The sequence below is a fragment of the Trematomus bernacchii genome, unplaced genomic scaffold (genome assembly GCF_902827165.1).
Source record: "Trematomus bernacchii unplaced genomic scaffold, fTreBer1.1, whole genome shotgun sequence".
In the NCBI taxonomy this organism is placed as follows: domain Eukaryota; kingdom Metazoa; phylum Chordata; class Actinopteri; order Perciformes; family Nototheniidae; genus Trematomus; species Trematomus bernacchii.
In genome coordinates, this window is record NW_022987313.1 from 5928766 (window position 1) to 5956693 (window position 27928).

Consider the following 27928-nt stretch of genomic DNA (forward strand, 5'->3'; position numbering starts at 1 on the left):
TGAATACAAATTATAATCCATAAAATATCTTAAAACTGATGAGATAGTAGTGTTTTGTGAGTTGTTTGTACATAGGTCTGTGATTTACTAGGGTTTCAGGTGTTTTTTAATAAAGGAAAATGTTTGATATAGTAATGTAAATTAACTTTACTGATATCACGCATGTCGTTTATTTAAGAATGCTACATTTGTGAATGCTGGACTTTTCACATGTTATGAAGTCATTTCTCTGAGGTTATCTAACCGCTTACAAAAGAGAATGCAGCTGCACATTCAATGAATCGTAGTAAAGACAGCTACTGGGACATTCTACCAGAAACGTATATTATCTGTCCTGGGATTGTTACAGTGAATACAAATTATAATCCATAAAATATCTTAAAACTGATGAAATAGTAGTGTTTTGTGAGTTGTTTGTACATAGGTCTGTGATTCACTAGGGTTTCAGGTGTTTTTGAAAGCGAACAAAACCAAAACACACTGCATGCATGTCATCATTTCAATTGGAGCTAATGACACATACGAGGAACATTTTTTTCATCCTTCTATTTTGCCAATTTGGCCCAAACTTCTTTTTTTATCTCATGATGACGGCTGGTCACAGGCTGAGGCGGTTGAATGAAACAAATTACATCCTCAAATAGGTACCAGATCATGTCTTCTCTTGCAGGCCAAAATAACCTGTTTACTCCAGCACTGTGCATGCATTTCACTTGCACTTGAACCTCATCAATGGCAGTAATGATGCCAGGATAGAAGTCACTGTCATATTTTATTCAACCCGGTATCACGGCAAGACGTGAACATGTGACGATCTACCATGCTGGGAGACGTGAATATGTCACGGTTTCGTCCCTTCAAACCAGAGCCGTATAATAGAAATTCTATCTATATGGCGCTGCTTCAAACGTGACAGTTACACGGTATTGTTAACATGGCCCAACCAGTGGAGAAATACCCGGAAGTGCCAAGCAAATGGTCTACAGCGCCTATTGGTCGGTTTTTATTGTCAAAATGAGATGTTTTTAATTTATTTTTTAATCGTCACACTTGATTTCGCCGATTTTCTTGTTGCCCTAGCTGGTCGACACCTCTTTTAGCAGAAACAAAGGCTACATTAATGGAGTGGCGAAGTCCCTCCCCTTCCGGTGGACCTCCATGGGACTTTATTTCGGAAAAATTATGTATTGAAGTCAATGGAGAGAGAAAGATTATTTTTCGATCCCGTTCGGATTTCACATCAACAGCAAGTCCGGTTAACTAAAATGTCCGTGCGGAACAATACCCCCAACCCATAGATCCGTGGGTGAATAATGTCAATCACCACATTACACACATCCCTTCACATTTACATTAAAGTATTTCGTGAGGCCTTCTAAAATGTTTTTAAATATAATTAGGGTTGTAGTTGAAGAGTTTGTAAATTGCGTTGCCAGGCAACGCAATCGCACAACGTCACGTCCGTTAATTCCACATCCACACCAGTCTATGATCCACACACATGGATTAACATCGATTTAATACATTAATGTAGCCTTTGTTTCTGCTAAAAGAGGTGTCGACCAGCTAGGGCAACAAGAAAATCGGTGAAATCAAGTGTGACGATTAAAAAATAAATTAAAAACATCTCATTTTGACAATAAAAACCGACCAATAGGCGCGGTAGACCATTTGCTTGGCACTTCCGGGTATTTCTCCACTGGTTGGGCCCATGGATGTAGGTTGGGCCATGTTAACAATACCGTGTAACTGTCACGTTTGAAGGGACGAAACCGTGACATATTCACGTCTCCCAGTGTGGCAGTAGCTGCAGAGGGGAGGATAGGTGAATGCAGTGGCGGCCGGTGGTCTTTTTTTTTGGTGGGGCTCTTGACGTACCGTAAGTGACCTACCCGGGGGGTCCGGGGGGTTTCCCCCCGGAATTTTTTTTCGAGAAATGACCCCTTAAATGATGACTTCTGGTGATGTTAGAGGGGGGGGGAAAGGAGAAATCGAGGCTTAAAAATATGAGAAGACTGATCAATACCTCCATAATCTTCAGTGTGGAAAATATTATTTATCAACCTGAACATCTACTACTTTACCAGGAATTTGTGTTCTCAGAACTGGTCTGTTTTTTTCTTTCTTAAAACTGTTCATGTTTTATGAACCAACACCTTCACCAAGTAGCTTTACAGTGAACTGCATGTGAGATATAAAATTAATAGCATCTTTTCAGTAGCATTAATTATAAATATTTAAGTGGTTCAATACAAGTCACTACAGCATTTCAAACTGAACTGTGAATAAATGCAATTTAAAAAAAATAACCACAGCACAAAATGTCATAAATTGTGTTTTTTCTTTGTTTCTCTGAGGATTATTTACAAACAGGCTTATTTACATATAGCAATAACTCAGAAATGAAAAAGCTACATCGTCTAACACGAACAACCAGTTAGCATAATGATAATATATGTGTTATGTACAATGTAACTGGCAAGGCTAGAGCAAGAAAGAACATAAAGTTTGCAAAAGGTTTAAATAACTTCAAGTATCTGTCTTCAGATTACGTGGAGGTTTTAGTCCGATGGGAAGCAGATTTTAAGCGACACCGAAGATAAACCAAAAATGTGGTGGAGCTGCAAACCGTGTAGTGTTGCTGGGACAGAACAGGAGCTATAACCGTTGGAAAATACATCACAGACAATGCAACAAACGTGGAGACAGAACAATCACTTCTGTGATAAATGCCCACTTATTAATAAACTTCTAACAACCATGGGAAACCTCCTCTCTACATATAAAGTGATATCCAAGCATGGGAAACAAAAGACAGCATTTACCTGTTTGCATCCAGCTAGCCAAGCCTTTCTTGTGTACCAGCTACTTGTGAAGCCTCGTGTATACATTTTGTCTTTTTCACGAGATTGCTGCGATATATTCAAATCGGGTTGATCCGGTCCAAGGTCTTTAAGCAACAATTTATCTGCCAAACTTCTCCTTTCGAAAGGATTGGAGATTAGCTCTTGAACAAAATTAGGCGGGGACCGAGGTCCGGAGACTCCACCTGCACACGAAGCCATCCTCATCAACTACTGCGTCAACCGGATACGAGTCACTGTCCAAACTACTCACAGACTGCACTGGGCGCTGACATTGGCGCCCGGTGACCGTCATCTTTGACGACGCTGATTGGCTGAAATTATATTTTCGCGGCATAGTTTACACGTTACAGATAGCAACAGTCAGCTGCTGGTGGCTGCTGCTGCACTGGTTGAAGGCTCCTCTCTTAGCGCCCAGACGAGAGAAGGTGCATGGGCAAGGCCAGGCAGGAAACATGTGACTTATCAGTAACTTTAGACATCGTAACACAATTTTAAACGAGATTTTATTGTAGATTATACATTTTACTGATACCAATTATATAATATTTACCTTGTTCATTAAAAATAAAAATAAAAATATATATATTTTTTTAAACATATATATTTTTTTTAATTTTAATTTTAATTATTATTATTATTTTTTTTTTTCAATATGGGAAGAGGTGGGGCGGCGCCCCTAGCGCCCCTATGGACCGGCCGCCACTGGGTGAATGTATTTGTTCAAGTTGGTTTGATTACACCATTCACAATTCCGACAACACCACCTTGGGAGTTTCACCCAAGGAAATATTAACACTTTTTCAGAGGACACATAGGTTTGAATACTAATGGAGCCGGAGACGTGGTTTCAATTTATCAAAAATATACAATTTTATTTAGCACAAGTCAATAGTTTAAAATGCAGTTTAAAACAGTCACACAGGGCTGTAGCACAAAGGGAAAAAAAATGAATTAGGGGCTGAGGCTTACCAGTGGGGGGATAGGGTCGACGAGTGAGTGGAAGGATCCCCAAACAAACCAAACTTAAATCACCCCCCAGTCATACGTGCAGGAAATCAAATCCCGGGGGAGCACATCACACAAGAGAGGAAAACCACCACCTTGGACACCAGCACCACCACCTTCAGCTCTCAGTAACTAAGTAGGGAAACAAAGAGGGAAATGCAGTTAATGGGGGCTAAATAAGTAAATCAAAGTAATAAACACAATAGCAAATATGTTCTCATAAACAGATAACTTGTGTAAACATTTAAGAATAAAACAAATCACAAGAGAAAAGGTTCAGTTAAACAAAATAAACAATTAACTAGAATAAAATAAACTTAATTTAAATTGAAATCAAGTTGGCCAAAGTAAGGACAAGTTATAGGGGGGAGTTAGCCCCAGAGTTCAATGACTTCCACACTTCAAGTGTCGGCCCAAGCAAGGCAGCAGGAAGGCGTGCAGTTAAAGCAGCACTTTAACTGGTGAGCGAGCCTCCGCAGTAGGCGACGCAAAGCTGGCCAGAAGAAGCAATCAGAAGCAGCAATATAGCAGCAGTAGCCCAAACATTTAGGCAGGATCAACAGCAGTTGTGCCGATAAATACACTTTCTCCGGTGAAGCAAAACAGCAGATGTCCCTTAATCATTGGATTGGCCCTAGGTTTATGAATAAATACAAAGACAGCGTTAATATCAATAAAAGTAATGAGGTGGATTGACTAAATAGATCGCCGTACAGCGCACATACCGATCAGGCTTTCCTATCGATGACGCAGAGAGGAGAGAGCTTCATGCTTTCTATGGCTGCGTTGACAGGCTGCACCCGGAGGATCCACCACTAGGTGAGGCAAAGCAGGGTTAAGTATCAATACGCTGGCAAATTCAATATGGTCTAGCCGCGGCCGCGGCCAGTACACGACACTACACGACACGCCCACTACACGACACGCCCACCTGACACGACACTACGGTGGCTGAGAGACATTACCGTACATGGCAGATTAAAAGCGAATTGACGACATTTATTATTATTGAGATCGTACATGGCAGATTAAAAACGAATTGCAAATGTTATTGTAGCATTTTAAGCAACTATTAGGCAAATAAATTAATAACCTAGTCTATCCGTTTGAGACACAACAGTATAACTTTCAACCCAAATCATTTTGTCAACAAACGGTGGTTTAGTAAACTTTTTTTTAATATATAAAATAGGTATTAATGAGATAATCTATTGATTATGTTTGTCTAACTGCTACACATGTATTTTATACATAAATGTAGATATTTGTGAACATCTAAATATAGTTGTTAAAGGTTTTAAGATATACATAATCACATCATGGGGTCATTAAGGAACAAATTAGGAGGGCCAGTCAGGCCACTAATGAGCTCAATCATTCACATGTATTATTACTTTATAAATTAAAAGTACTAGGGGTCTATTACAAAACCTTTGAAGGAATCGCATCAATTAAAATAAACGTATGGCAAGTATGATCAAATTAACATAATGTCAAGATATAGCCAATAGACAATCAACATGCTTTGAATATAAAGGAAGAAGAACAATAAACAGATGAACATTTAGGTTTTATGTGTAAATTGTGAACAAACCATCTTAATACATCTGGCAGTCTAAGACAGCAAACTAAGCTTCTTTAACTGCTGCTAGAACACAGTTTTACCATGGGGTATTTCTAACAAGACCAAAAAGATATACAAGCCTTCCAAAACAGAAGAAACCAACTCAATACAGTATTTTAATTTCCTTCAAAACGACAAAAGCACTAATAAAAACCAAATAACAATTACATAAAGGAAAAGTAATTGAAGTGGTTGCCTGTTGTAAATACCTTGGTATCTGGCTTGATGATTGTCTCTTCTCTTGCGTTCGGTCATACCCCCCTTCCCATACTATTATCGGTCAAAATTGGCCGGTGTGTTTTGCACAGTGATATTTCTGGAACCCCTTATCCCATTTTGATGGTTGACATCTCATTTGAACAGTCAAAGCCAGAATGACAGCAGGGGTGAATTTAATTTTATAATTTTGCAATAAGTCAAAGATATGTTTACTGTATATTATAAAAATGCTTGTCATGTAGGCATACTGGAGATGGGAAGGCTTTAGTCAGTGTTGTAGCTGAGATTCTTACCGTTCCAATGATGTATTAATAATAACTTGGATTTATATAGCGCCTTTCATGAGACCCAAGGTCGCTTTAAAAAGAACAGGAGTAGAAACAAACATAACAAAAGGCAGTCAGACGAACAGTTAGAGTAGACAGACAAAACAAATAGATTTGGGGCCAAAGACCTTGGCAGACTTGAGGGCCCTTTTGAAGGCGTCAAGCGTGGGGATGTTGCCGATCTCCGCAGGGAGAGCGTTCCAGAGAGTGGGGGCTGCCATACTGAAGGCTCTGTCCCCGAAGGATCGCAGGTTGGTGCGGGGGGCCAGAGTCTGAAGACCGCAGGTTCCGGGGTAGGGCATGTGGGAATTGTATTGATTTGATACAAGCAAGCCAGTGTTATTGTGTACTTTCAACTACAGTATATGGTCCGGCAAGTTCAGCATTCACTGCATTCACTGTGATGAATATACAATAAGACACTGATACCGTTTTCCTCAATGAACATTTATTGAACAGAACATCATGTGAAACATTTTCCTTTTTAGTTGTAGGCTACAAAAACAACATGTTGTGGTTTTGCGCTTTGACATCAAAATGTTGGGGGCTGTGGAAATATTGTGCCATGTTGCTGCAGCAGCCGGAGCCATCACTGGAGCGGCCGTCGGAGCCATCACTGGAGCGGCCGTCGGAGCCATCACTGGAGCGGCCGTCGGAGCCATCACTGGAGCGGCCGTCTGGGCCATCACTGGAGCGGCCGTCTGGGCCATCACTGGAGCGGCCGTCGGAGCCATCACTGGAGCGGCCGTCGGAGCCATCACTGGAGCGGTCGTCGGGGCCATCACTGGAGGAGTCGTGGTTGCTGGGGCCGCCGCCAACGTAGTTGGATGTTCAGTGCAGCAGTTTTTAAAGTAACTAATAAACATCTCCTTTCTCCCAATGATTCTTGGGCAAAAGCCACAGTGATAATGGCTGCTGGCCACACATTTGAGATGGCATTTATAAACATTATAACCTAAAAAGAGACAGAAAGTGGTTTAGAGGATTCTAGAAACAAACCAACATGAATTTCTTGTAAATATGCAATTTGAAACAAGGTGTTTGTGCGAGAGCAATACATAATCATGTCACCAACAATAATATTTTTGCCTATAAACTGAATTTTTGCAGATTGAATGTGTGATTATGCTTATATTGTGCCTACCCCAAATAAGGATACTTTTCCAGCATTATTAACACTTCATAACCTGAATATAAATCTAATTTTTAATGTTCAATTTATAATTCAAAATTAATTTACACCAAGGATGTCCTGGGGCACAGAAATAACACATGTATCCATAATGTGTGAGGCATTAAACACATCTAACAAGTAACATGTAATGTAATGTGATGAAGTATACAATGATCATATAGAATTATAGATGTACTTACCTCCATATTTCACAAGTGCCCTCTGGTGGCTCTGCAAATGAGCCATCAGACCAGGGTATGACCCGGTCCTTTCACAAAATGTACACTGGAAGGTGTCCGAGTCCAATTTGTTGAGCTCTGGGTGTGCTCCATCACGGAGTGTTGTGTTGTTTGTCTATAGGTGAATAAAATAGAATACAATTTCAGTGACTTTAATATTGGAAATAGTTAACTCCTTAAACAAGCAGCAATGGACTGGCTTGTATAATCCTATGGGACAAAGCTGGTCATACTTCCTCACTTTCAGAAGGTAACCCTTTAACTGCCAGCGCCACCATTTGGTAGAGCACATTTTGTGTCTTGATATCTTGTTGAAAAAAAAAAAAGTTTAACTCCATCTGATTCAGCCAGCTCTACCCTTTTGGTTGACATGTTATGCACAAAACAACCTCTAGATGTCACTGTGGTTCGAACAGAAAGCCCTTCAGCTAGTTTAAATCTTTATATATACAGTCTATGGTTTAAATGTCAGGCCTACAGCATGGCCACAAACCCCATCTAAAAACAGAGGCCTGATTGCATCCACCTGGGTTACTTGGCTCTACCCAATAACTATATATCATTTAACTTTAAACCACACTTAAAATAATAATATAATTATACATATGTGCATGTCAGTATAGCAGCTAATACATGTTTTTTTTTTTTTAAACATTCAAATGTGAAAGACACCTTCAATGAATATTTAAAACGTACACAAAATCAGATTCTTGTAAAAATGCGAGTACATGCATTGTTCCATCTGTCAAGCTAAAATATATACATATATCTTAGCTCTTAGCTTGACATGCTAACTGAACGAGCATGTCAAGCTAAGATATATATATATATATGTATTCCATTCCTTTACATTTAAAATACAAATTAGCAAAATAAACACAATTACACTGCGCTAAACAGCCACATCGACAAACAAACGAGAACCTAAATAAATAGTATGTAATTATATTAGGGCGTTAATAACGCGTTAACGCAAAAAAAAATTAACGCCACTAATTATTTTAACGCGATTAACGCATGTGTATTTTTTGTCCTCGGCCGCCGTAGTTTCAGAGCGCATCGAGTTTAAAATACCATCTACAAGCTGATGCTGACAGCCCCGCTCCTGCTGCCCGCTTGTGGCAGACCACACTTCCACGCTCACCGGCAGGCCCGGACTGGCCATCGGGAGGACCGGGAGGGTGTGTGTATGTGTGGCGCGAGCGAAGCACACCTTACGTGTTGTTGTTAGCATCTGGTGCTAGCTAGCTGAGCTAACGGATATAAGGAGCTGTTTCAATGAAAACAGAGGAGCGACATTTCGCCGACAACTGCGCCGAGCACTTGACTTTATGCAGGTAGCCAGGTAGCCAGACAGCACACTCAGCACGGATAGTGCCGCAACACAGCTCATACACACAGGCATATATGCCTTGAGCTGCACATAGCTCCAACGATCCTCCACATTCTCACACACACACACACACACACACACACACACACACACACACACACACACACACACACACACACACACACACACACACACACACACACACACACACACACACACACACACACACACACATACACACACACAGTATTGTATGAGAGAGGTTCTAGGTTGAATTGAGGCGAATATTTGTAATGTTCAGAGGTTGTTGTGTTTAATATTCATGAGAATATTTGTCATTGTTCAAATGATAATAAACAAACATATAAAGCATAGTTGTCCACTCATATGTTGATAAGAGTATTAAAAACTTGAAAAATATCCCTCTAAGGTACATTTAGAACAGATAAAAAATGTGCGATTAATTTGCGATTAACTATGGACAATCATGCGATTAATCGCGATTAAATATTTTAATCGACTGACAACCCTAAATTATATCTAAAACCACAATACGTTAATTACCTGTACTCGGTGCGCCATATTGTTTGTCTGTTCTCTGTAAACCTCATGTCTCCTTAAATATCCTTGCGTCAGCGTCAGTGTCGTCAATTCGCTTTTAATCTGCCATGTACGGTAATGTCTCTCAGCCACCGTAGTGTCGTGTCAGGTGGGCGTGTCGTGTAGGGGGCGTGTCGTGTAGTGTCGTGCACTGGCCGCGGCCGCAGCTAGACCCTTCTCGGCAAATTGCAGAACCTTTCCTGAAGCGAGCAATGCAACTGCAACATACCTGCACCGGTGGCGGAAGCAAACACGGCAAACACGCAAGTGGGGCGGGTCTGTGTACCAACAAACAAGAGACAGCCAGCTAGAAACCTCTGCCCTTTTATAGGGTGCCCCCTGGTGGTGATATGCTCACAAGAGCCAAAAGAGGAGAATATGCTTTCCAAGGGATTAGGACTCTCATCCTGCTACACCAGCATGGTAGATCGTCACATGTTCACGTCTTGCCGTGATACCGGGTTGATTTTATTACACACCACTTTTTTATAACATCTGGACCCCATTTTATCTCTTCTATTGCTGGTGTGGTCGTTGGTTTGTTGAAGCTGAATGCCTTTGTGTTATAGCATGTGCAATGGTAAATCTTGTCTACAGTGCACATGCAGCTCACATCCCGGTACAACATCTGTCCAGGAGAGGTTGTGAGAATCTGGTGTATTCTCATTGTTGAGGGGACTTGGGGGATGCTTTCTGGCATGTTCTGTATTGCCATGTCAATGGACTCTTCAGTTACATAGAACAGTTTAATAGTGGTGCCTGTGTTTACCAAGGCCTCAAACAGACCCATTGCATTGTTAATGTCACAGCCATGGCTCACCAAACGGTCTGCACTCCTTTTCAAAACCCCTCCCACACCATCCGGCGCCCCTTTGCCATGGCTGGCCTCAAAAAAATTCCATGTCCGAGCTTGGAATCCTTTTTTGTGGAGTAGGGAGGTAAAGAGGGAAAAGTTCCCCTTCTGGCGGTACTGTGTACAAGGTCCGTCGCTGAGAAAATGGACCACTGTGACAGCTGGGAAGACATCCTTAATGTAGGACAAAATAGGGCTTAGATGTTCCCATATGGCTGGGGGACCCTTCAGTCGTGATGATGAGATGGTACTGAAGCACAAGGGCTCAGCATTTGATCCTACATATAAAACTCCGGTGTGCAGTGTCGCTTGCTCATGAGATGCACCAAAGTGCACTGCCTGGATCTCTGATGCATATTTACATGTATAATTCTCAGAGAAGTCAACATGTATGATACATTCGTTCTCTGACATATTCCTCTTCAGTTCTCTGCAGTATTTGTACTGTTGTCAGATGTTGAATGTATGCCGTTTACATTTCACAAGCATGGTAGTGAAGAGGTAGATGAGTCAGATCATCGAGTGTCATCTCGACCATTTTCTTTACTGTCTTCTTGAATGTTGTTTGAATATTGTTCTTGTCTTGTCCTTTAGTGTCCTCTGTGACCCACTGCATACATGCCACCCTGGCGCAAGCCTCACACACCCCGAGAAATGGGAAGTCTTTCTCTTTGCAGTCCACACAGTCATTGTACATACACTCCTTACTAGTTTTGTCACAACAGATCTGTGCCATCAATGTCTCTAGTTCAGGGGTGTTGAGCAACTTCAGGCTGCAAAGCCTTTCCGCTACAAAGCTTAAAGGGGACCTATCATGCAAAATGCACTTTTATACGTCTTTTAAACATGAATATGTGTCCCCGGTGTTCCAGGGAACTCACCAAGTGTCAGAAAACACAACCCTCTCTATTTTCCTCCATACCCAAATCTCTAAAAAAGGGGCTGCAACGGATCTAATAAAAACTGATCCAGATTTGAACACTGTCCTGACGTCAGGACAGTGGCGCTACGGCTATTGGGCCAACTCTCCACCTACCAGGGGAATGTGGGGTTGGGCCACGGCCGGCCATTGCCGCTCGAAAGCGCTGGAGACGATGTAGTACATATGCCAGGCCTGTAAGTGGCGCTGTAGTCTGCCACAAAAGCAGCGAAGAAGACTTCCCGCCCATAGTTACCATGGTTACCCTTCTGTTTATTCTCCGCTGTGGCTTTTTTTCTCCCTCCCCGAGGCAAGCCTTTGCTCCCGCTGCAATGCAATCCCTCCCCGTCGAGGCAAGCACTGTAATTCTCTCCGGTTAGTCCACCAGCAGATGACAAACACCCACCTCTCCGCCTCTTCCAAGGAACGAGGGGACCGTGTGGCAGAGTTTCAGTTTCAGTTTGTTTCGCCGGTCAAGATGTCCGTTAAAGTTTAAATCTTCCGGACAAAATTAGAAAAGTGCCGGTCAAAGGTCTTCTTTGTTATTTATTGAGCTTTAAAACAAATGAATAACGACTCTATATAATAAAACACGGAGGACGGAGATCTCTTTTTCTCCCCCTCTTCTGACAGCCCAGCAGCTGATCAGAGCACGGCTACCCTCTCCTGCAGGGGGGCGTGGTCAGCAGAATCAGACCCGTAGACAGCAAACAGCACATAGAGCGAAATGAGGCATGGCTAAAATGCATGATCTGTTTGGTATTTTGAAAACAGAAACGTATAATAAATATACCTTAGGTATGGCCCTACAATATATCATTTAAATATAGCATGATAGGTCCACTTTAAGTTCTCATGCAGTTTGCACAAGCATGTTTCCCTATATCTGAAAGTGATGGGTGCACAACCCAGTAGGGCTAAGTCTGCAAAACAGAGAATAGGAAACTGATTTCCTTGAGTTCTCTGCCAAGTACATCTTGTGCAGGTTGTGCAAGGTGTCCATGAGCAATCTTTTTTGCATCTCCACCTTGGCATGTGTTAAAGTCTGCTTTTTTCCTGTTGTTATACGGCTCACATCGTCTCTTGTGTAAAAGGCTCTTATTTTGTTTTTATATTCTTCTTCCATGCAGACACATTTCTTCCTTGAGAAAGAGTATGGATTACCTCCTACTATTTTCCATCGCCTTTGGGTAAAACCAAAGGTACTTTGGGTATATTTCTGCAACCTGTATTTTTTGACAATCCTCCTTGTCATCAGGTTGATGATTAGTCTTTTTTCCTGACTATTACCAGCTTGTTCAATATGACTTTGTAGATCTTCAATCAAAGCGTCATGGAACAGGGTTTTCCTTGCATTGGGACTGCTTCTTGGCCTCAGATATCTAGCTTTTGTTGCTGGAGACCCTGACACCCGTTGGAACCTTATTTTATATGTCTCTTTTTCCTTTTTTTCTGCTGCTAAGGCCTTATTTAATGCAGCTTCTTCCTCTCTTTCTTGGAACGCTTTCGTCCCTCTTTCTTTTGCCTGTAACATACATTGAACATACAGTTACATTCCCTTTAACAGTCATTCAAACATATACATTAAAAGGTCATTCTGTTTAGTTTACTTGATATTAAATTGTATATTACCATGTTATCACACTGATATGTTTAGACTGTAAAATAAAGTTGTAAAATGAAGGTAGTCTTTTCTAACCTTGAAAGCCCTGTCCCTGGCTCCGGTTCTGGAACTGGGGCTTTTCTCTTGAGCCTAGATCGTTGTTGTTGCTTTCGCCATAACTTACGCCTGTGTCTTTGCTCTCTCTTACTCAACTCGTCAATAGTTTTCCTACTTTCTTTTTTCTGCCTCCATCTCTCCTTCTCTCTCTGAAGATGTCTTTCCTTTCTATCAGGTTCTGCATTTCTGCGCGCCCGACACTGCCTCTGTCTCTCAGCTGCACTGACTGGAGCCATTAAACTGCAATTTCCATGAATTAAAACAAATGACTGTCATTGTTACTTAAAGATAATAACCTCCATTACAATATTAACAGGTATTTAAAGGTCCCCTATTATACTGTTTTTCATTCATATATATTAGAGGTCTCAGATATACAAAACATGTCTCTGAAGTGTTAGGCTGTTTTGTGACAGTGCCTGACGTGACAGGGTCAGGGCCAGACCGTCGGCCATTTTAACTGCCATTATTCAGCATTTCAACATGTTAGCTTAAAAATAGTTAGCTTGCTAGCAAGGGATTTTAGTGAACTTTTATACATTTTTTTAAAACAAAAACATAATCCTTTTCTGGGATATTTGAACGTGACAGCGCCTGATCCTTAAGCTTGTCCACGTAAAAAAAGAAAGGTGTAAAAACCAGATTAAAATCTTAAAATCTTAAAATTCAAGGACAGAATTTACCCACTTATTGTCAGCTCCTCCTCAGTCAGATGATGCAACTCCTTCACAATTATGTTCTTAAAGGTGTATTGCACAATTTTTTATGGAGTATTTTATGAAGCGTGACAGGACTGACCAAAAACATGGGGACTGTTGTAAAACAATTTTTTGGTCAAATGTAAGCATTATTCAATGTTTTCAATGAACTGTGGTAAAAGATAAGTTATGTGTTATTAATGACGTTTCTTTTTTTTTAAATGTGTTTCGCTAATTAAAAAATGTAAACCCCTTGCTCCAATTTGGCTGGGGACAGGCCATTTTTAAGAACTTCTATTTTTCAAAAGTGTTTTTAAATAAATTAAAAAACACCTGAAACCCTAGTGAATCACAGACCTATGTACAAACAACTCACAAAACACTATCTCATCAGTTTTAAGATATGTTATGGATTGTAATTTGTATTCACTGTAACAATCCCAGGACAGATAATATAAGTTTCTGGTAGAATGTCCCACAAATCATTAAATGTGACGATTAATGAAGTCCACAGTGTGTTATAATCAACCATATTTACCATTCTTGTAATCTATCAGTAAATTAAGTGAAGCAATGTCCAATGAAAAAGACGCAAAATAATATAGCTCTCTGAACACTGATCTTTTTACTACAATAAAAGATGGGTATGCTTATTGGCACATGCCACAATTTAGATAAAGATGGGGGAACATAGTGTGAACATACAAAGCAAATATTCTTACTTCAATGCATGTCTTAATTATTTCGTTGTTGGCCCTTATTTACCCTTTTATTTCAAACCAGTGATACATCCCAGTTAGTCCTTCGAAACCAAGATCACTCGCATGTGTATGACATTCAAAGCCCAATTTCTTAAATGAAGCAGTCTAGCCTGATTTCGTTATGGCTTGTAACCTTCAGAATTCACCATATTCAAACCTGAAGCCTATATTCATTCCCATGCCCAAAATACATATTTACACCAGTATCTCCTTCCACACATTTCATATTACCGCCTGGCTTATCTGGCCAAGTCCCTTAAGCACATGGTCGCACTATACATAGTCAAGCTTGCAAACAATGGCCAGATCCAATATACAATTGGAATTAACTTTATTTCAATATAAGCGCAACTTTCAGCCAAGTGGAATGAAACAGTCAATACACTTTCTATAAACATTTATTTTATTGGCCGGAGAAAACTAGATCAGACAAGGACTCCATATTGTTTCAGAACGTCCGTGTATTTTGCAATCTTGCTCTCAACGTTCTTTTCTGCCACCTTGGTCAGCTTGATCGTAGACTTCTTCTTGCCGTAGCGCAGCTTAGCCTTCTTTCTCTTGTCCTCCAGGGTGGCTGTGATGGCCGCGTACTTCCAGCCAACCTCATGAGCCAGACGCCCAAGAAGAGCAAACTGAGACAGAAAAGTCAAAGTAAGCAACTTTCAAAGTGAATCATAGCTTCTCTAAATAACCTAATCAGATTGCCTTCTAAAGTGTAGGCAATAGAAAGTTCCCACTAAAACAAACATTCACATGTTCTTTGATAGTGCACCTATTAAAGGTGGGGTAGGTAAGTTTGAGAAACCGGCTCGAGATACACTTTGTTATATTCCATGGAATGCTCTTAACATCCCGATAGCAATGAATACATTAAATGCTTTGACAATAAATATATTAAAAAAGAAAATGTAATCTGTGGAAGCCGTGGTGCTGTAAAAAGCAAGACCAATTATTTTAGCCGGCCCGGACACAAACTTATCTCGTGCCCTCATTGGTCATGTGCGTGTGTTGGAGGGCTCTGTAAGGAAGTCTGAAGGAAGGGGCAGCTTTTTTTCAGCTGCGTACTTTCATATTCGAGCGCACTCGAGCTGGTTTCTCCATTCTTACCTACCCTACCTTTAAGTGTGGCCAAAACACAATTTACTCTGTTCTTGAGACAGATATTGAATGCTCACCTTGCAAGTGGGCTGCAGGCGCACAATCTTAAGAGCAGCTGGAACAACCGTGCGCTTCCTCTGTGGAAACAAAGCCAAAATCAGTAAAAGAAGAAAACAAAATGTCTTTGCATTGATAGGCTTGCATGTCTCAGAGAGAGTTTGTTTTCAGAGTCATAACTCAAACAAGGTAAGTAAGTATAAAGGTTAACATCACAGACAGCAGAGTAGACATGTCAGGGCCACATAGCATACAATGTGGCCGTTTCTTTTAAAATTGTGATCATCACCTTGTCATAGGGTAGGGGGATACCGTCGAACACCTTCATCCTGTCCAGAGCAGCCTGTCCTCTCTTGGTTTTGTGGGGCAACATGCCTGTAAAGAGAGAATACTTGTTAGTTCAATTAAGTCTCAAATAGCCAATGCATTAAACCTGAATCAAAAGTGTATTTGTCCAAGCACACATGAATGTCCTCATCTCAACTCAGCAATCAGATCCGAAAAGTTGTCTCATCAATGGATGATCAGTTTCGGTATAGTGTTCATCACTGTCAAGTAGGAACCGCTGTGGCAGATTGAAGAAATTTAACTTCCATTTCTGCATGTTGGCTAATATGAAAGCCATGTAAGAACTAAAAATGTTATCTTAAGTGTGGCCAAAACCCCATTTAGTCTGTTCTTAAAGACAGATATTGGATGCTCACCTTGCGAGTGGGCTTCAGGCGCACAATCTTAAGAGCAGCTGGAACAACCGTGCGCTTCCTCTGTGGAAACAAAGCCAAAATCAGTCAAAGAAAACAAAATGTCTTTGCATTGATAGGCTTGCATGTCTCAGAGAGAGTTTGTTTTCAGAGTCATAACTCAAACAAGGTAAGTAAGTATAAAGGTTAACATCACAGACAGCAGAGTAGACATGTCAGGGCCACATAGCATACAATGTGGCCCTTTCTTTTTAAATTGTGATCATCACCTTTTAATTGGGTGGGTCGAACACCTTCATCCTGTCCAGAGCGGCCTGTCCTCTCTTGGTTTTGTGGGGCAGCATGCCTGTAAACAGAGAATACTTGTTCATTCAATTCAGTTTCAAATAGCCAATGCATTAAACCTGAACCTAACATTTATTTGTCCAAGCACCAGAGTTCCCGTTAGAATATTTTTTTGCCGGTCAACATGTCCGTTAAAGTTGAAATCTTCCGGACAAAATTAGATAAGTGCCGGTTAAAGGTCTTCTTTGTTATTTATTGAGCTTTAAAACAAATTGATATGATTCGACATTAAACAAACTAATTATAGTAGATTAACTACATTATTCAAAAGTGTACAGTAATTTACAAAAACGCGGGAATAATAAACGGAGCGCTCTCTCCTTCTCCTGACAGCCCGTCAGTATCATGCAGCTCGCGGATCCAGTAATGAGTGACCCGACAGTAAAACTAAACATATCTATAACTAGTTTAGGTAGTTTGAGAGGTAATTAAAATAGCTACGTGTGATTTTCTAACCTGAAGTGTGTTTTGCTCTGCTCGCCGCTGCAGGGGATCATGCAGAGCTGCGTGTCGACTCGTCAGCAGCAGCCGATCTCTCTCTCCTGTCAGATTAGACTTTACTCGCATTTATGTCCATATCGATCAGATCTAGCTAGTTCTAGCTAATGATATGACTACCTGCTTGTTAAAAGACACCTAAACAATAAGCGTCGCTATGCAACCGGATGAGGCCACAAAGTATAGCGCAGCATTATGCATTTGTTTACATGCCCACCGGAACCCCGAGGCATTACCAACAGATCAACGCACAATCAACCCATACAGGACATCTCTTTCTCCACATTAAGTGTTAGACATTAGAATTGACAATTTTTGTCTGTCACATACTCTTTTGTCTGTCACATACTATTCTTGTCTGTCACATAAGTGGCGCAACTGATGCGGTATTGCGCTAAGGGAAAATTATTTTGACCGGACATTTTGACCGGAGAGATTTAGATTTGCCGGACTTCAGCATATTTTACCGGTCATTGTCCGGTAATTACCGGCTAACGGGAACTCTGCCAAGCACACATGAATGTCCCCTTCTCAACTCAGTAATCAGATCCGAAAAGTTGTCTCATCAATGGATGATCGGTTTCGGGATAGTGTTCTTCGCTGTCAAATCAAGGAACAACTTGTGCTGGGTCAAATAAATGCCAAGATCCTGTATTACCAAATATTAACCTAGATTACACAGAATTATATTTTAGCCAACACTGGATCTTTGTTGGTTCTTATGATTAAAAGGGTAAGGCCTTGCAACTAGACTTATAGTGTCTCAGCCACATTTCATGGTAGAAAAATAAATATCTCTGTCAAAGTATATAATGCCTGTCCAATGTGCAGTCCACAGAAATTGCATTTACTGCATTTGAACTTTAGACTTAGTTTCATGCTCACCTCTGACAGTCCTCCAGAAGATCCTGCTGGGGGCTCTGAAGTGGAACAGTCTACGAGAGGGGTTGGTGTTCATCCTCTTACGTAGGAAAGCCAGGTACTTCACTGTAGAGGGGAACAAAATATAAAAACTGAGTTAAAAATACTTCAAGACACCAAGCAGGGGCAGCAATTATGGCAGTATTAAATGCTGATGTCTCAGATGGTAGTGCATGTAGTGGTCTCATGGTCAATTAAACTCGAACAATATAGTAGGGAATCATCACTGACAACAGGCAAATCCTAAGGCACAATGGAAATGTGTTTTGTCTAGCATACATAAACTCTACTTACGCTTGTTACGGTAGAAGTTTCCGGAGATGTTGATGCCTTCACATCTCACCACCACTACTTTGTGTCCTAAAAGAAAACTGTAGTTTAGCATTTGGAGAGGAATAAAATGTGCTCACATTAATCATCGCCTGCATACTGTCTCAGATGGTAGTGCATGTAGTGGTCTCATGGTCAATTAAACTCGAACAATATAGTAGGGAATCATCACTGACAGGCATAAGGCACAATGGAAATATGGTTCTTTTGAGCATAAACTCTACTTACCCGTGTTACGGTAGAAGTTTCAAGAGATGTTGATGCCTTCACATCTCACCACCACTACTTTGTGTCCTAAAAGAAAACTGTAGTTTAGCATTTGGAGAACAATAAAATGTGCTCAGATTAATCATCGCCTGCATACTGTCTCAGATGGTAGTGCATGTAGTGGTCTCATGGTCAATTAAACTCGAACAATATAGTAGGGAATCATCACTGACAGGCATAAGGCACAATGGAAATATGGTTCTTTTGAGCATAAACTCTACTTACCCGTGTTACGGTAGAAGTTTCAAGAGATGTTGATGCCTTCACATCTCACCACCACTACTTTGTGTCCTAAAAGAAAACTGTAGTTTAGCATTTGGAGAACAATAAAATGTGCTCAGATTAATCATCGCCTGCATACTGTCTCAGATGGTAGTGCATGTAGTGGTCTCATGGTCAATTAAACTCGAACAATATAGTAGGGAATCATCACTGACAGGCATAAGGCACAATGGAAATATGGTTCTTTCGAGCATAAACTCTACTTACCCGTGTTACGGTAGAAGTTTCAAGAGATGTTGATGCCTTCACATCTCACCAACACTACTGCTACGTGTCCTAAAAGAAAACTGCAGTTTAGCATTTGGAGAACAATATAATGTGCTCAGATTAACCATCGCCTGCATACTGTCTCAGATGGTAGTGCATGTGAGTTTTCTCATGGTCGTTAAACTCAAGCAAAGCTGTAAGGTGATCATCATTGACAGACTGAGGCAAAGCAGCTTAATTTCCCCTTTGGTAATCTTAATATTTATCAAAAGAGCAGGGTCTCATTTCAGTTGCTGCTGGGTATTTTAATCAAGGGTTAATGCTCGCTATAATGACTTACCCAACAGAACCTGTTGAGCCACGAGGGCAGCAAGCCGACCGAGTAAATGGCCCCTGTCATCAAGCAGCAGAACCTGCAGGTTGGAAAGTGAGGATATTAATACTTGCATTATATTGTTGAGCTGTAAATACGGCTAACATTGGCCATCCTATAAGCTTGCTTTAAATATGTAACATCTATTAAACACGTGGTTCAAACCTGATTCAATAGCTTAATGTTGCTGGTCACGTTTTATACATAGTAAAAACTCACACGCCATTTTAAAACGTTGTTGGTCCTTAGGAAAAAAGGCCAATTGCCAATTATGAACGTTATAGAACTTTGTAATGCCACATGGAGCCCATCGACGAGACAATATTTTAGCTTAGCATCAACGCCAAAGCACGTGTAATACATTTTAGACTGCAAAAAAAAGAAATGGTGCGCGAGTATATAAGCATAAAGCCGAACCGAGAAGGATGTGCATCTATTAAAATGACTACATGTACGCTGTTGTCCAGACTTACTCATTTCCATGACCCAAGTTTAGCATAGCAAGCTAACGGCGTTGACTCGTTGGGGGAAGCTGCCATGATGAATGGCTGCATGTTCACTCAGCCACTGCTCGAGTGTGTGTGTGTGTGTGTGTGTGTGTGTGTGTGTGTGTGTGTGTGTGTGTGTGTGTGTGTGTGTGTGTGTGTGTGTGTGTGTGTGTGTGTGTGTGTGTGTGTGTGTGTGTGTGTGTGTGTGTGTACTGCAGTCTCCTGCAGTCTCCACCTCTCTGAAGTCCTAAAGAGAGGGTGTCATCACAGCCCTATTGACCAAAAGGAGAAATGCAACAAGCTGCTCTCAGTTCTTAATTAGCAGTCAGTCCCCACACCCTGCAACAGCTGATCTCAATTACCCTCCAATCAACACAGAGGATTATGGACATTTAGCTAAAATGAGTTGGAGAAAAGGAAGCTGTAAACAAATCAAAAATAACTGATAACTTATAGCCCCTTTTCTAATGCCACATGTGTTTAAAACATAGACAATTCACAAATAAAAACAATACCCCTCTTCCCGGTCAATACTGAGTGTAACACATGATCTGTGAGCCAAAATAAAGAAATAGGCCTATATTTAAATATGTATGCATATATAATGTATATATATATATATACACATACTACACATAATAAAAAGGAATAAAAGAAGAATAAAATACAATTCAGTTAAAAGCAAAATTAATATTCATAAATAAATAAGCTCAAAAACAGGACACAACCAACGTGTCTTGACCAAAGTTGGGACCTCTCACATGGTCCAAAGATAATTCACAAGATGATTAATAGGTTCCACTTTTGACTTTTGAAAATATTCTTATTTATTTATGTAAACTGGATTTTCCTTTCACATCCTAAGAACTAAAAATCTTTCAAATTAAACAGGAAAGCAAAAAACACGTTGATAAAAAGGCAGAAAGGCTGGGAAAAATCAGTAGTGGATCTGATTTTGACTGATTAACTTTCCAATCATCTCTCAAAAGCTTATTTTGGAGCACCAGTAAAAGAGGGAATGACTTGTTTTGTATGACCTCAACGTTTGTCCTATTAAGATGAGGAACTAAAGGCTGCCCATTCCTTCCCAGGAGATCCAGTAGTTTTACCAGTAAAGTGCAGCTACATTTCTGTGATCATTTTGTACCAACCTGAATAATAGAAATAGTTGTTAAAAAAATATACAATAAATTATTCTGTAAGAATTAGCTGGATGTGTCTTTACTTTCTGGAGGGTACTCTTTTAAGACCATATAATTGCAAATGAAAGTTAACACTTATAGTCCACTTCTTTAGGATTGTGTCTTTTATTTGTATACAGGTTCTTGACGGATCGCATTATATTTAACATACGGATTTGAAAAATGTCCACACTTTTTATGACAAGGGTAAATCAATAAGATGAATCATATTTTGCCTTAATTTATTGGTGCAAGAGAAAATAACGTGTTTTTATCAGATTACTTGGAAGAGAATCTCCACAATTGATCCCAAATCAATCAGTGTAACACTGCTCTCTGCTGGTAGAGAAGCTGATCCACAGTGGTCGCTGTGATTCACAGGATTGATAAATCTACCATTTTCTTTTTTTACCAACTGTGACAAAAGTAAATGAATGAAGTCCACAACGGTGACAACCATATTTTAACTTTCTTGCAAACTATCATAAGTAAATTAAATATGCAAATTTCAATGCAATAGACGCAAAATCATGTAGCTCTCTGAACACTTGTCTTTATACTACAAAAGAGTGGACGCATTGGTATGCTTAAAGGTGGGGTATGTAATTTTGGAGAAACCAGCTCGAGTGCGCGCGAATTTGAAAGTACTCAACCGAAAAAAAATCTGCCTCTTCCTTCAGACTTCCTTACAGAGCCCCTGCGCCAACACACACGAACGCGCACATGACCAATGACGGCACGAGATAAGTTTGTGCACAGATGGAAGGCTGACAGGCAGGTTGGCCATCCAGTTATTTTAGCCGGGCCGGCTAAAATGATTGGTCGTGCTTTTTACAGCGCGACGGCTTCCACAGACGACATTTTTGTATGTATTTATTGTCAAAGCATTTCATATATGCATTGCTATCGGGATGTTAAGAGCATTCCATGGAATATAAAGTGTTTCTGAAATAAATGACATACCCCACCTTTAATGGCACTTGCCACAATTGTTTAGATAAGGAGAAAGGTGGACATAATGTGAACAGACAAAGCAAATATTCTTACTTTTATGCATGTCTTAATTCATTAGTTTGTGGGGACAGCGTTGAAGCCTTTTCACCCTTTTATTTCAAACCAGTGATACTTCCCAGTTAGTCCTTTGAATCCCAGATCACTCACATTTAGGACATTCAGTCCTATTTCATAAATGAAACAGTCCACACCGATTTCCTTAGTACTTCTAAACTTCAGAATTCACCATATTATTAAAACCTGAAGCCTGTATTTATTCCCATGCCTGAAAGTCATTAACACTAATATCTCCTCCCACACATGTAATGTTAGTCAGGCTTCTGGTTGGCCATGTCCCTTAAGCATTAAACATTTAGTCAAGTCTGCAAACAATGGCCAGATCCAATATATACAATTGGAATTATTAACTTTATTTCAATATAAGTGCAACTTTCAGCAAAGCGGAATGAAAAAGTCAATACACTTTCTATAAACATTTATTTTCTTTATTGGCCGGAGACAACTAGATCAGACAAGGACTCCATATTGTTTCAGAACGTCCGTGTATTTTGCAATCTTGCTCTCAACGTTCTTTTCTGCCACCTTGGTCAGCTTGATCGTACACTTCTTCTTGCCGTAGCGCAGCTTAGCCTTCTCCTTTCTCTTCTCCTCCAGGGTGGCTGTGATGGCCGCGTACTTCCAGCCAACCTCATGAGCCAGACGCCCAAGAAGAGCAAACTGAGACAGAAAAGTCAAAGTCAGTAACTTTCAAAGTGAATCATATATTTTCTAAATTAACCTTCTAAAGTGTAGGCAATAGAAACTCCCCACTAAAACAAACATTCACATGTTCTTTGATAGTGCACCTATAAACTTTGTTTAGTTTCATTAAAAAAAACAAAAAAAGGCACAACGTCCCTTCTCAACTCAGCAATCAGATCCGAAAAGTTGTCTCATCAATGGATGATCAGTTTCGGTATAGTGTTCATCACTGTCAAGTAGGAACCGTTGTGGCAGATTGAACCAATTCAACTGGTATTTCTGCATGTTGGCTAATATGAAAGCCATGTAAGAACTAAAGATCTAATCTTAAGTGTGGCCAAAATCCCATTTAGTCTGTTCTTAAAGACAGATAATGGATGCTCACCTTGCGAGTGGGCTTCAGGCGCACGATCTTAAGAGCAGCTGGAACAACCATGCGCTTCCTCTGTGGAAACAAAGCCAAAATCAGTAAAAGAAGAAAACAAAATGTCTTTGCATTGATAGGCTTGCATGTCTCAGAGATAATTTTATTTTCAGAGTCATAACTCAAACAAGGTAAGTAAGTATAAAGGTTAACATCACAGACAGCAGAGTAGACATGTCAAGGGCACATAGTATACAATGTGGCCCTTTGTTTTTCAATTGAAATAATCACCTTGTCATAGGGTGGGGGGATACCGTCAAACACCTTCATCCTGTCCAGAGCGGCCTGTCCTCTCTTGGTTTTGTGGGGCAACATGCCTGTAAACAGAATACTCGTTAGTTCAATTAAGTTTCAAATAGCCATTGCATTAAACCCGAACCTAACCTGTATTTGTCCAAGCACACATGAATGTCCCCTTCTCAACTCAGTAATCAGATCCGAAAAGTTGTCTCATCAATGGATGATCAGTTTCGGTATAGTGTTCATCACTGTCAATCAAAGAACTTGTGCTGGGTCAAATAAATGCCAAGATCCTGTATTACCAAATATGAATCTAGATTACACAGAATTATATTTTAGCCAACACTGGATCTTTGTTGGTTCTTATGATTAAAATGTTTAGGCCTTGCAACTAGACTTATAGTGTCTCAGCCACATTTCATGGTAGAGAAATAAATATCTCTGTCAAAGTAAATAATGCCTGTCCAATGCGCAGTCCACACTTAAAAAAGCATTTACTGCATTTTAACTGAACAACTTGTTTGAGTGCAATCTGTTTATTCAAAACGGTAATAGCATTGTTCAATAGCTTTGACACTGAAAGGCAATTTATTTCACAGTATATGCTGTGATATTCCCACTACAAGAATATGTCAGTATTACATTTCATTTGTTGAGAGTTGCCCCTTCCCAACTTTACACTTAGTTTCATGCTCACCTCTGACAGTCCTCCAGAAGATCCTGCTGGGGGCTCTGAAGTGGAAAGGTCCACGAGAGGGGTTGGTGTTCATCCTCTTACGCAGGAAAGCCAGGTACTTCACTATAGAGGGGAACAAAATGTAAACACTGAACTGAGTCACAAATACTTCAAGGACTCCAAGCAGGGGCAGCCATTATGGCAGTATTAAATGCTGATGTCTCAGATGGTAGTGCATGTAGTGGTCTCATGGTCAATTAAACTCGAACAATATAGTAGGGAATCATCACTGACAACAGGCAAATCATAAGGCACAATGGAAAAGTGTTTTGTCGAGCATACATAAACTCTACTTACGCTTGTTACGGTAGAAGTTTCCGGAGATGTTGATGCCTTCACATCTCACCACCACTACTTTGTGTCCTAAAAGAAAACTGTAGTTTAGCATTTGGAGAGGAATAAAATGTGCTCACATTAACCATCGCCTGCATACTGTCTCAGATGGTAGTGCATGTGAGTTTTCTCATGGTCGTTAAACTCAAGCAAAGCTGTAAGGTGATCATCATTGACAGAGGCAAAGCAGCTTAATTTCCCCTTTGGTAATCTCAATATTGATCGAGAGCAGGGTCTCACTCCATTCACTGCTGGGTATTTTAATCAAGGGTTCATTCTTGCTATAAATGACTTTAGAGTTAATGGTTTTCCAGCATTAAATTACATATGGGTTTACTTAAAAAGAAATAAACTTACCCAAAAGGACCTGTTTAGCCACCAGGGCAGCAAGCCGACCGAGTAAATGGCCCCTGCCATCAAGCAGCAGAACCTGCAGGTTGGAAAGTGAGAAATGAATACATGCATAATAATTCTGAGCTGAAAATACGGCTAACATTGGCCATTCTACAAGCTTGCTTTAAATATTTAACATAAAATCAGACACACGCTTCAGAAATTGATTCAATATATTTATGTTGCTGGTCACGTTTTATACATAGTAAACTCACACGCCATTTTAAAACGTTAATGCTCCTAAAGAAAAAAGGCAACCATTGCCAATTTAAATCAAATATTGCCAATTAGAAACGTTAGAGAACTTTGAGCTTTGTAATAAATGCCACATGGAGCCAACCGACGAGCATATCGTTAGCTTAGCATCAACGTCAAAGCACGCTTAATGCATTTTAGACAACAAAAATAAAATGGTGGGCTAGTATATAAGCATTACGCCCTTTAAACAGTATAGGATGTGCATCTTAAAATTACTACATTTACGCTGTTATCCAGACGTACACATTCTCATGCCCCAAGTTTAAGCTAGCAGGCTAACGGCGTTGACTCGTTAGGGAAGCTGCCATGTTGAAGGCATGTCCACTCAGGCACGGCTAGGCGTCTCAAAAAAGTTCCAAAATAAGGTCTTAAGAGTAACACCGAACAAAAAAGAAGTAACGACAAGAAGCCCTGTGGTTACGGCTTGCAGGTTAACTATAAAGTGCCAGATTTAACAACCCCTAAATAGCAAAAATTGTGATTATAATTCGGCCGCAGCAGTTTACCTTATTGAACCGGTCCGCCATGATGTGCGAAAAGAAAGACGTACGGGGCTGCCCGTTCTAAAAGGCAGGGGCAGGCGGAAGTGACGACGTTTTACTTCTTTCTCGTGGGAAGGTAAGCATGTACACAAATGTTGCATCGCTGCCGGTGTGTGGAGGGAGAAGTTATTTTCAAAAAAATGTTTAGTATCTAATAGATGTATTCTTTACTATTTCCAATTATGTATTTATATTTTAGAGTGTTTGCAATGTTGTCAAAAGTGTCAGTAACACCTGGACCTTCAGTTGGAGCACAGTGTTCTGCTCACTCATATGTGTTAACTTAATGCACCAACTTGCTATTTTCTATACATTTTTCAGTGATTTTTCCCTCAGATAAAACATATGTCTTTATTGAGAATCATCAATATTTGATTTTGTAATACCTTTCTCAGTCTATGAGTAATATTATCATAATTTAAAATATTCTGATACATTTGTGTTTGAAAATCCAATGGATAACATTACAATTTACAACAATTGCCATCTAACTTTTAGTCCTATTCAGTAATAAATTACATTTCTAAGTAATCCGACCCAACCCTGGTTAAATGTCAAACTAAGTGTGCCATGCTGCTGTATGCTGCCTCTTATCACATTTAATTTCTAATAGATGTTTTACTTAAAATGGTTTTATATTGAATTGAAGGGATTATATGTTATTGTGAAGCATGTCATGGGTATCTTGGTTCAAATATTAGAAGATAACGTACAGCTGAGTTGTATCATCCGATTTATTTGGTTTGAAAATCCAGTGGATGTGACCTCTATGCTTCAAGGATAGCCAATTAAGGAACATGAGCAACCCAGGCCCTTCACTGGCCCATATACATGTTACCTTAAAGAGCAAATTGATGCAAATCACATCTTCACAATATGCATTTAAACCTTGCAGGGCTGGGTCAGAAACGACACAGTGCATTTTCGTAAATATGGCCAAGGTCTGTGATTGCATAGGCTATGTATATTTTACAATGATGCATGTCAAGTTAGGGACAAAATCATTTAGGTAATAGTTTAACATTGACATATTAAGGATGTAATGGCTGAAACTAATGTCATCATATTGAAACCTTAATGATATTAAATCTCTCATGACATCCAACTATAGGCCCATCAGTATCTTGCCCATAGTATCCAAGGTATTTGAAAAACTGATTGCCAAACAAATCATCAATCATCTCAACAACAGCTCCTTTCCACTGCATCCAATGCAATTTGGATTCAGGGCTAATCATTCAACAGAAACAGCGACATGCTTCTTCGTAGAAAAAACTTAACGCATCAATGGACAGGGGTGAGGTTGTGGGGGCCGTGTTCCTTGATTTACGGAAAGCTTTTGACACTGTTAATCATAACATCTTATTGCAAAAAATGCTCAACTTACATTTTTCTATAGAATTCACCAACCTTTTTAAATCGTATCTTTCATCCCGCTCCCAATGTGTTAAAATTGAAAACCATAAGTCTAGTGCGCTATGTCTGTCAACTGGAGTACCGCAGGGCTCTGTATTGGGCGGGCCCAATCCTGTTTAGCATGTACATTAATGATCTGCCTTCTGTGTGTGGACAATGTGATGTATTAATGTATGCTGATGATACAGTTGTTTTTACTCATGGCAAAACCGCAGAAGAGGTTGCAACTAAGGTAACTGATGTCTTGGTGAATATTACATCCTGGCTTAACAACAATTGTTTGCAACCAAATATTTCAAAGACAGTGTGTATGTTCTTCTCCAAGGGCCACAGCATTATAACAGAACAAGATGTTTTCTTTTCTGGAAGGAGACGACAAGTTGTCTCGGAGTATAAGTACTTAGGAGTACACATTGACACAAACCTCAGTTTCAAAACCCATATCAAAAAGGTCGGCAATAAAGTGAAGTTCAATCTGTAAAATTTCAGATAAATTAGAAACTTCCTATCAAATGCAGCAGCTAAGCTATACCTTCACTCAATGGTCCTCTCCCACATCAACTACTGTCTGATAAGCTGGTCTAATGCACACTCTACAGCTCTAAAACCACTGGAATCACTATATAAACAAGCACTCAAAACACTAGACAAAAAGCCATTCCGGTATCATCATTGTCACATTGTTAAAAAGCATAATCTGTTCAGCTGGGAACATCTCATAGTTTACAAAAATGTCTGCTTAGTT

The 27928-nt window shown here is 40.0% G+C and overlaps 2 protein-coding genes, 1 long non-coding RNA gene and 10 other non-coding genes across 16 annotated transcripts; all 13 read right to left on the reverse strand.

Moving 5' to 3' along the window:
* Positions 1-4405: 4405 nt before the first annotated feature.
* On the reverse strand, positions 4406-9778 carry LOC117477899. The gene is made up of 3 exons (XR_004555371.1): positions 9617-9778; positions 4598-4687; positions 4406-4506 (listed from the first exon to the last, which is right to left on the reverse strand). It is a non-coding gene; the product is annotated as an uncharacterized LOC117477899 (long non-coding RNA).
* Positions 9779-14387: 4609 nt separating this feature from the next.
* Positions 14388-20052, reverse strand: LOC117489305 (60S ribosomal protein L13a-like). 4 transcript variants are annotated; one of them, XR_004556716.1, is made up of 12 exons: positions 19891-20052; positions 19385-19457; positions 19045-19113; positions 18781-18846; positions 18517-18582; positions 18253-18318; positions 17923-18024; positions 16464-16540; positions 16198-16257; positions 15783-15868; positions 15514-15573; positions 14741-14970 (listed from the first exon to the last, which is right to left on the reverse strand). XR_004556716.1 is itself a non-coding variant. In XM_034138922.1 (10 exons), exons 7-10 carry the CDS (start codon positions 17993-17995, stop codon positions 14764-14766), a joined length of 426 nt encoding a protein of 141 aa, XP_033994813.1. In that variant the 5' UTR covers positions 17996-18024; positions 18253-18318; positions 18517-18582; positions 18781-18846; positions 19045-19113; positions 19385-19457; positions 19891-20044; the 3' UTR covers positions 14388-14763. The 4 variants fall into 4 exon arrangements, 2 of the variants coding, with proteins under 2 accessions (XP_033994813.1, XP_033995571.1); XM_034138922.1 differs by lacking the exons at positions 16198-16257; positions 16464-16540 and having other exon boundaries at positions 14388-14970; positions 19891-20044; XR_004556688.1 differs by lacking the exons at positions 15514-15573; positions 15783-15868 and having other exon boundaries at positions 14805-14970; positions 19891-20042.
* LOC117479424 lies at positions 15975-16047 on the reverse strand. Its single transcript, XR_004555574.1, has one exon. It is a non-coding gene; the product is annotated as a small nucleolar RNA SNORD50 (small nucleolar RNA).
* Positions 18112-18192, reverse strand: LOC117479383. Its single transcript, XR_004555566.1, has one exon. It is a non-coding gene; the product is annotated as a small nucleolar RNA Z195/SNORD33/SNORD32 family (small nucleolar RNA).
* LOC117479396 lies at positions 18387-18467 on the reverse strand. The gene has a single exon (XR_004555568.1). It is a non-coding gene; the product is annotated as a small nucleolar RNA Z195/SNORD33/SNORD32 family (small nucleolar RNA).
* Positions 18651-18731, reverse strand: LOC117479404. Its single transcript, XR_004555569.1, has one exon. It is a non-coding gene; the product is annotated as a small nucleolar RNA Z195/SNORD33/SNORD32 family (small nucleolar RNA).
* On the reverse strand, positions 18915-18995 carry LOC117479410. Its single transcript, XR_004555570.1, has one exon. It is a non-coding gene; the product is annotated as a small nucleolar RNA Z195/SNORD33/SNORD32 family (small nucleolar RNA).
* LOC117479451 lies at positions 19182-19263 on the reverse strand. Its single transcript, XR_004555577.1, has one exon. It is a non-coding gene; the product is annotated as a small nucleolar RNA Z195/SNORD33/SNORD32 family (small nucleolar RNA).
* A 2508-nt stretch (positions 20053-22560) lies between the features above and the next one.
* On the reverse strand, positions 22561-25796 carry rpl13a (ribosomal protein L13a). Its single transcript, XM_034124679.1, has 7 exons — positions 25732-25796; positions 24932-25004; positions 24539-24604; positions 24203-24304; positions 23497-23582; positions 23227-23286; positions 22561-22817 (listed from the first exon to the last, which is right to left on the reverse strand). Exons 1-7 carry the CDS (start codon positions 25750-25752, stop codon positions 22608-22610), a joined length of 618 nt encoding a protein of 205 aa, XP_033980570.1. The 5' UTR covers positions 25753-25796; the 3' UTR covers positions 22561-22607.
* On the reverse strand, positions 23004-23076 carry LOC117479431. Its single transcript, XR_004555575.1, has one exon. It is a non-coding gene; the product is annotated as a small nucleolar RNA SNORD50 (small nucleolar RNA).
* Positions 23687-23759, reverse strand: LOC117479417. Its single transcript, XR_004555573.1, has one exon. It is a non-coding gene; the product is annotated as a small nucleolar RNA SNORD50 (small nucleolar RNA).
* Positions 24398-24478, reverse strand: LOC117479390. The gene has a single exon (XR_004555567.1). It is a non-coding gene; the product is annotated as a small nucleolar RNA Z195/SNORD33/SNORD32 family (small nucleolar RNA).
* Positions 24673-24754, reverse strand: LOC117479458. Its single transcript, XR_004555578.1, has one exon. It is a non-coding gene; the product is annotated as a small nucleolar RNA Z195/SNORD33/SNORD32 family (small nucleolar RNA).
* Positions 25797-27928: the final 2132 nt, after the last annotated feature.

What these genes read in the sequence shown, in the direction of transcription:
- LOC117489305 (XM_034139680.1), bottom strand. Translation starts at nt 17,995, where the DNA reads ATGAACACCAACCCCTCTCGTAGACTGTTCCACTTCAGAGCCCCCAGC. An exon ending in CTTCTGGAGGACTGTCAGAG is followed by an intron (nt 15,869 to 17,922) that starts GTGAGCATGAAA and finishes CTCTCTTTACAG; the next exon opens with GCATGTTGCCCCACAAAACC. An exon ending in GCCTGCAGCCCACTTGCAAG is followed by an intron (nt 14,971 to 15,513) that starts GTGAGCATTCAA and finishes TTTCTGTCTCAG; the next exon opens with TTTGCTCTTCTTGGGCGTCT.
- rpl13a (XM_034124679.1), bottom strand. Translation starts at nt 25,752, where the DNA reads ATGGCGGACCGGTTCAATAAG. An exon ending in TGGCGGACCGGTTCAATAAG is followed by an intron (nt 25,005 to 25,731) that starts GTAAACTGCTGC and finishes TCCAACCTGCAG; the next exon opens with GTTCTGCTGCTTGATGGCAG. An exon ending in GGCTAAACAGGTCCTTTTGG is followed by an intron (nt 24,605 to 24,931) that starts GTAAGTTTATTT and finishes GTTTTCTTTTAG; the next exon opens with GACACAAAGTAGTGGTGGTG.